This window comes from Chaetura pelagica, unplaced genomic scaffold, assembly GCF_000747805.2.
Source record: "Chaetura pelagica isolate M959 unplaced genomic scaffold, ChaPel_1.0 scaffold472, whole genome shotgun sequence".
NCBI classification, from domain to species: Eukaryota; Metazoa; Chordata; class Aves; order Apodiformes; family Apodidae; genus Chaetura; species Chaetura pelagica.
The window spans coordinates 1,525,510-1,533,066 of record NW_009952566.1 but is presented as its reverse complement, the minus strand read 5'-3'; the positions used below and the strand labels follow the sequence as shown (position 1 = coordinate 1,533,066).

Here is a 7,557-nt window from a genome sequence, read left to right as displayed (position 1 = left end):
AAAATGAGAACATGATTTAAAATCACACGGCTTTACTTAAAAGTGAGTTGCACGGCACACTAAAGATTACTTAGTTTAAAAAAAACCAGCGTGTTCCTGACATTTTGCTAACACACGGAATGGGCCACTTCTAGGGGTCAGGAAAAAAAAGGAACGCTACATTAAAAAAAACAACCCCCCCCCCCTGAAAAAGCCAGCTGTACATTCCTTACTCAGAACTCTCCAATGTAGCCAGCACTATTAACCAGCCATTGCAGGAGCCAGGTGACTGCTGTACAGCTTGCCTTTCTCAAGCCAGGGTAAAAACAAACCAAACCAAACTGAAATCGGCCCAGACTGGCTAACTGTGCACACAGTGGTCATACATATTTGGCATCTCTGCAACAGGTGAAAGAGATGGTTGGTTTCCTGCTCACTGCATTTATTTTCAGCCATCCCGAGACTGGCTAACAAAGCCCAGGTCTGATAGAGGCAGCATCTGAAATAAAATAGACTGAGTTAGCTACTGTGCTTTGGCTGCAAGCCAACAAACCAACCAAGCCTATTCTATAACCATGCTATACTTAAATCACCTCAAAATATGCTTGGTAGTATATAGGGGATTTATGTATTTTTACCAATTAAAAAAAAGAACACGCACACAAACAACAAAAAAAAAGCCTACTTAATTGTTACTTGCCTCTAAAGTGCTGGAAAAATTCTTTCCCCTTTGCAACTCCAAATGTTAAGGCGTGCCATGGAGTGGGCTGTGGGGACATCAACAATCTGAGCTAATGGGAATGGGAGGGTGCTGAGGGTGTGCCCTGAGGTTATCCTGCAGTTCCTAAATTCCTACCTCTTGGTGCTCAGAAGCCCTTAAAAGACTTCTCATGCCTCTGGACCCAGTGCCTTGCAAACATCCGTTATTGTTTTGTACAGACACAGTTTTATAGTGATTCCCATCACAGAGTGAGGGGCTGAGGGCCATGGCAGCACACAGCTGACCCCATTTAGGCTGCTGTGCCTCTGCCCTCAAACCCTGCACACCCCACCACCCCTTACACCAGCATCCCTGCCATGCCCATCTGGAACACATTTGTCTTTGCAGCTTCATTTGCAGGAAGGTTGTCAAGAAATGGGCAAACAAGTTTTCTAGTCCATTTTACACCTGAACTCACTGAGATAATAAAAAGTCAAAAAAACTTTCTTGTCTTCCCTCTGCTGCCTGAGTGATTTTGGCAGCAGGTGTCTGTGCCAGGCTGCTGACATTCCCTCCATCCTGACTGACAGTGACCTGCCTGCTGGCTCCCCAGTCCCTCCAAGGAGCTGCCATCGCCCTCATCTGCTCTTGGGTTTCATCAGCTGGCTTACCAAGGCACTGCTCTTCCCTGACACATGCTTAAGGACGATGGGGAGTCCATTTAGAGAGCACCCTTGCTTTCTTCTCTTTTCAGCTTTCCAAACAGCACATTGAAAGACATAATAATAAAACCTGATGAATGCTTTTTACTAATTTAAGTGTTCATCTTCCTATGCTTTCCTCCCTCTCCCCACTCCACAGAAAGGCTGGTTTGCCCCCTGCTTACCGCCCGAGCAGCCGGCTGCTACAGCCCCTCGTCCTCCATCCTGTCCTCACCCTGCACAGGACCCACAGAAGCTAGAACAGACTCGTACAAGTGCTCTGCATGGGTTTCCAGCTCTTCTGACTGTTTTGCAATCAAACCCAGCGTATCTTTCAGAGCTGGAAAAGAAAACGTATGATGGAGGTGTAGTAACGTGACAATCCAACATCTTCACGAGCGGTAAGAGAGAGGTCCACGCACCCGGACAGGCTTTTTAAGGAAATCGAGTGCTAAAAATCAATAAGCTGATCTTTATTCCATCCAAGCTGTGATGCAGAGTTTGGAGACGGTAGGAAGTGACCTTGGAGGCTCCAGGTTAAGAGTGAAGACACAGAAGTAGGAGTTCCCAAGGGAAACCTTTGGGACTGTGTAAAAGAGCTCATGCATAATGCAGTACTCCACCACTAAAGCCCCTCTGGTGACAGCCCTTTAGAAATCCCTTGTGCAGGGCACAACCAAATCACTGGAGTGGCTGCCCCATCCGTTCCACACCACCAGCCAGGCTGGGCTGTCGCCCCAAAGTGGCTGCTGACACCCGCTCTGGGATGCACCAAGCAAAATTGCCTCCTCCTACACTAGACAAAAGCATTTCCTCCCAGCTGCATGCTGACAGCATCCCAGTGGGAGCTGGCCATGCTGCCATTAAGATAAAAACCTAAGGAAGGACCCAGAAGAGGCAGAAACACATCCACCACGCACCAGGGATGGCACAGAACAAGAGAAGAGCCAAGGCACAGTGCAGCTTAAAGTGCTTGGGTGTAATAATTTCAAACCACCTCACTGTCAAGTCTCCTGGCAGCAAGGGAGACGTAAAACCCTTTAGGCTCCCATATGGCTGCCAAATGGCAAAGTGTCCACTGCTTCCACAGGTGGCGCCAGAGATTTTGGGGGGCAGACACTACAGCGAGCATCACCAGCTGTGTCCAGGACCAGCCCTGCTCAGATGTTCCTCACCTGGAGAATTTGATGCCATGCAGTCAAGGAGAGCTTCTCCCCTCTCCAGCACACTCTCTGTCAGGCTCCGGTGGTCAGCCACGTCTTTCCTGAACTCCTGGGAAGGCAAGGAGAGGCAGAGACCTGCTTAGATGGGGTTTTTTTGGAAAAGATACACCTGCGACAGCTTGCCTGGAGACCAGTTTACCTAAGCAGGTTCCTGATGCTCCCAGACTGGGCTTTGCACACCCGATGCACCCTGCACCACCCACCTGGACTGTGCCAGCAGCGCCCTCCTTTGTGCTGCTGAGAACCAGCAGCAGAGGGGTATGAAAAGCCGGAGGTGATACCTACCAAGCAGCGGTGCAGTGATGCCTTCACGCCCTCAGCATCCAGCAAGGCTGGGACCCAGCTGTCAGTGATCTCTGCCACGTTGTACAGCCAACGAATTAGCTCTTCCAGCTGGCAGCAAAACATCTACTTAACGAAGCATAACAAAAGGGGTTACAGATCTATTCCTGCAACAAAGACACGGCAGGGACAAGAAGAGGTGAGCCAGCGATGTTTCCAAAAGTATCTGATCCCTGCTGCTCTCCTGCCCCACTGCCACACACTAATATCCCTAAGTTCGGGAAACAAAGAGTCAACTGAAAAAAAGGCAAAAACCAACTTAAACCCCTAAACACACCCCAAAACCACTATGCAGCTCCAACTGAGGGTCACCATGAAATGGCTGCCACGGAGAGGTGTCGGAAGCCAGCAGCACCCAGGCTGAAGGGAGGCATTTGCCTCCACCACCTCCCAGCCAAAGGGAAACTCTCCTCCTCACCACAGCCAGGCAGTTAATTTACTTGCTCTTCCCCAAGGGTTTGTCTCGTTCAATTAAGTGTTTCATTATTTTTTAAAGTGTCTTGGTAAGGGATTATTTTTGTAAGACACTGCACAAAACCCAGGGGCCTCTGCTCTCACAGAAACCAGAATGCAGTCCTGCTCCTCAGGACCTGGGATGTTACTATAAAGCTGAGCTGTTTCTTCCTGGCACTGTGATTTGGGGCAACCAGATACACCCACATGCTGACCCTTTTAAATCAGCAGTTATTCCCATGCAAGAACTGGTGTTTGCAGCTTTGTGCATGATACTCTCTTTGCAAACAGCCCAGCACTGCTTCCAAATTTAGCCCAGGGCTGAGGTGGCGGGCAGGGGTAAGATGAAGAGGAAGGGAAGGAGCAATCTGTGCTGGCTGGGGAGCACAGCTCTGGTGGCAGGACAGCCACAAGGCATCACTCGCCTGAAAAATAAAAAGTCACAAAATGATCAGGAAACCCCTCAGAAAAGGTTCACAAGTTCTGCCTTGCCTTATTACACCCTGACGGAGGATCCAGTGTGGGGAAGGTGAGCAAGCCCAGGCTGAAAGACAAGGCCAGCCACGCCACATTACACAGCCAGAGGGATGGGGCAGGCGGCAAATGCTGGATTTCCTGCTGGTCCAGCCCAAACCATAGCTCTTCTCTGGTGCCGTTGTGGTGCAGGACAGGCTGGTGGAGGAAAGCAAGTGCTACATTTCAACCCAGCCTAACACCACAGTGGTAAGTCCCAGGAAAAGAGAGCTGGGCTCTTGCTCCATGAGAAGAAATTATCTGCTCTGGTGAGCCCCCCTGCACTAATTGCTACCAGCTGCCAGGCACCAAACATCATGCAGAAGGGAAAGCCTTAATTGTGTCATAAATACAGGCACGTTTTATGTGAGATCTTCCCATAATAAACTTTATTTCTGGCCTCAGCCTACCTTCACACACTGGGCAAGGGACTCGCCGTGCTGGCGCTTCTTTGGCTGCCCCTTGACCCGTGGTTCATTGAGGTAACTCCCGTCCAGCATGTCCCTGAGCCCAGTTGGCAGACGAAGCCCCCGCAGAGGATCCCTGTGGAGCTGCCCATACGATTCAGTGTTTTCCCTGCTGAGCTCTCTAGAGTTGCTGGGGTGCCACAGCCCAGCACAATCCTCAATATTCCCTCTTTTGCCCCCGTCACCCACTTCTCCAAAAGGAGCCAACTCGAATGAAAGGGGCTGCCTGCTGTCACTGTGATGTGGAAGGTTACAGTGGTCGCGCTCGGTCGTCCTTATAGTTAATGACAGATTGGACAAAAACTGAGCCAGCCTCTCCAGCTCCTGCAGTCTGGGAGGCAGGGACAGAAACTCCTCATCCCCCTCCCACTCTCTCCTCAGGGGGAGCACTTGTGTTGTAGGTAAAAACCTATTTGTGCTTTTCACCTGCCCTTTGTAGTTTGGGAAGGGGCTCCCTTTGGTGCACCAGCTTCCCCCATCTGCAGCAGGGCAGCCAGATGAACCCAGCCCCACTGACTCTGTTGTTACATCTTTAGCTGAACCTCCAGAAGGATGAGAGGAAGGACTCTTTGCGAAGGATGCTGTTGGAATAGGCAAAGGTTCATAGTACAAGCCAGCTCCTGAGCTGCCTCTTTTTCCAGGCCCTGGTGTGGAGACCTTCTCCGCAGAGGCCACGAACCTCCGACGTCTGCTTCCTCCACTTTCCCAAGCCTGTCCGCTTCGGCCATAGATGCTGGTGGACCTCAAAGTGCCCTCAGGGGAAACAGAAAAGCTGTCCAAACCTATTCCTGAGTCGTGGAAGAAAGGTTCTGGTACCTTTCCCAGCTTGTATCTTGGCTTCAGCGGATAAGCGTAATCCAGCAAGTCCTCATACTCTTTATGGGGGTCCCAGTGGGGCGAGTGACGGTCTGGAGAGGGGGGTAAGGAATCTGGTATGGCACACGCCCAGTAATCAGCTTGGTAGGATGACATCTTTCTGGTGTGCTCCACAGTGGGCCGGTCATCACGCAGAGGACTGAAGCTCTTGTGTGACCGCAGCGTCCTGCCCTCTGCCGCGCTCCACCTGGCCTTGCTGGCCACAGGGGAAGGCATGTCTGTGCTGGCCAGCAAATGTCGGGACAGCTTTTTGGAGAGGCCACTTTCTTCTGAAGACAGAGTGGAGAAGCTCGACACGGAGCGGCTCCGCAGGGCGTGCTCAGGGCTGAAGGGGGTTTGGGGCCGCAGGAGCTCCGAGGTGGAAGAAAATGAGGACTGAGCTCCCAGACCTCGGCTCTGCCAGCCAGCACGGGCATGGTGGCAGCTGCCAGCAAGGAGGGTCTCCTCTGCAGAGCTGAGCTGGCTGGGAGGGCTGGATGTCAGCTCCCAATGGCCTGATGCCTTTACCTGCTCAAGAACAGGGAGAAGAATGAAAGAGAGAGAGAGAGAGAGAGAGAGAGAGAGAGAGAGATAAAATTAAGTTCCAACATCCAAACAAAAGGCTTCTTTGTGCTAGGACATTGAGATAAAAGCCCAGCCCTGGACATACTGTGAGGAGAGCCTGGAAAGGGAACTCTGTTTTGTCCATGGGATAGCATGCAGCTGCCCAGAGCCTGGAGTGGGGCTTATTTTTAAGGAAAGACATCCCAAGGGCTTAGGAAGTTGCAGGAGTGATTTGGGAGCAAGAGGTACTTATTTAAGAAGCCTCATCCCAAGTGGCTTCCGAGCTCCCTGGTGGCAGTGGCTCAAGTATTGGAATGCAAGCCCATCACCACTACACACTTTACCCCAGGGCTATGGTGGGCATGCTCTAGCTGGCTTGATGAGATGGAAAGCCAGGCCCCTAAGACAACCAGACAAACAAGTCCCCACCTCACCTGGGACCTCCTGGTGATGCAATGACACCTGTACATACAACCGTCTCACCTGCTGCTCTTCTGAGGAGAGGACCTGGTGGCTAACATGATGAGCCACGTCACCACCATCATTGGTGCTGTAAATTAACGTCTCTGTCTCTGAGAGGCTGTCTCTTGCTCTGGGAAACCTGGGTGCGGATGCTGAAGACACTTCTTGGTGGTAGCTTGAGCCTCCCTGGGTAACATCAGTGGCTAAGTGACCGTGTCCACTCATTGCCACATTCTCTGTCCCCTGCGGGCAGGGCTTTGCTTCCTCCGCCCCTAGAAGCCGGTGCAGGCTGTCCGCTAGCTCTGGGTAGTCTGCTTCCACCTCTGTGCAGTCCCACCTGCCATTGCCCTCGGATTTCCCACTCAGTGAGGCTTCAGAAAGTGATTTTCCCACAACCACAGCCATTGGGACAGAATTTCTTCCACAAGATGATGCCAAGCCTCAGGCTCTCTGAAATACACAACACATGGTAACAGCAACTCACCATCCCATCTCGTCTCCACCTCAAGTAAAGAAACTGGGTGTGTCTAATAACAAAGAGCTTAAGCATGTTCTGAGTCGGACCCCCAAAATCACAGAATCATGGAATGGTTTGGATCTTAAAGATCACCTAGTCCCAACCTCCTGCATGGGCAGGGACACCTCCCACTAGACCAGCTTGCTCCAAGCCCTATCCAGTGTGGCCTTGAACACTTCCAGGGATGGGACATCCACAACTTCCCTGAACAACCTGAGCCAGTGTCTCACCACACTCACAGTAAATAATTTATTCCTAATGTCTAACATAAATCTACTCTCTTTCAGCTTTAAACTGTCTCCCCTTGTCCTATCCTTACATGCCCTTGTAAAAAGTCCTTCTCCAGCTTTCCTGTAGGCCCCCTTCAGGTACTGGGAAAAAAAAAATAAATCACAAAGTTGAATCTTGGCACATCAAGCAGGACAGAGGAAAGAACAAACCATCACGTCTCAGCAGCTTTTTCTGATTTTGAGGACATGACACACAGGGAAAATCTAATTAAAGCTCTAGCTGCACCGAGCACAAACCTCTGCTTTATACCTTCCTGGCACAGTGCAACCGTCTCCCGAATTAATGGCCAATCTCACAAACAGTTTGTGCACCATGAGGTTACTGGGCCCAAAGGAGACATGATTAACTAGGATGTAAAGTACCTATCAGTGTGGCTGAGTCTTGAGGGCTACTGGGGTGGAAAGCTGAGGGTTTTTAAGAGACAAACTAAAAACCTTGAGATGGAAGCCACCCAAAACTGAGAAATATATATATATATATATAAAATAAA

At 50.6% G+C, this 7,557-nt stretch overlaps 1 protein-coding gene across 1 annotated transcript in view; it reads right to left on the bottom strand.

Moving 5' to 3' along the window:
- Window positions 1–1,583: 1,583 nt before the first annotated feature.
- CEP68 (centrosomal protein 68kDa) overlaps window positions 1,584–7,557 on the bottom strand; it is a 7,606-nt gene continuing 1,632 nt past the window's right edge. Inside the window, exons 2-5 of the mRNA XM_009993466.1 lie at window positions 4,322–5,761; window positions 2,889–3,011; window positions 2,556–2,652; window positions 1,584–1,720 (exon numbers count right to left, since the gene is read on the bottom strand). Of these exons, the coding sequence (XP_009991768.1) occupies window positions 1,584–1,720; window positions 2,556–2,652; window positions 2,889–3,011; window positions 4,322–5,761 (1,797 nt within the window). The remainder of the gene's footprint in view (window positions 1,721–2,555; window positions 2,653–2,888; window positions 3,012–4,321; window positions 5,762–7,557) is intronic.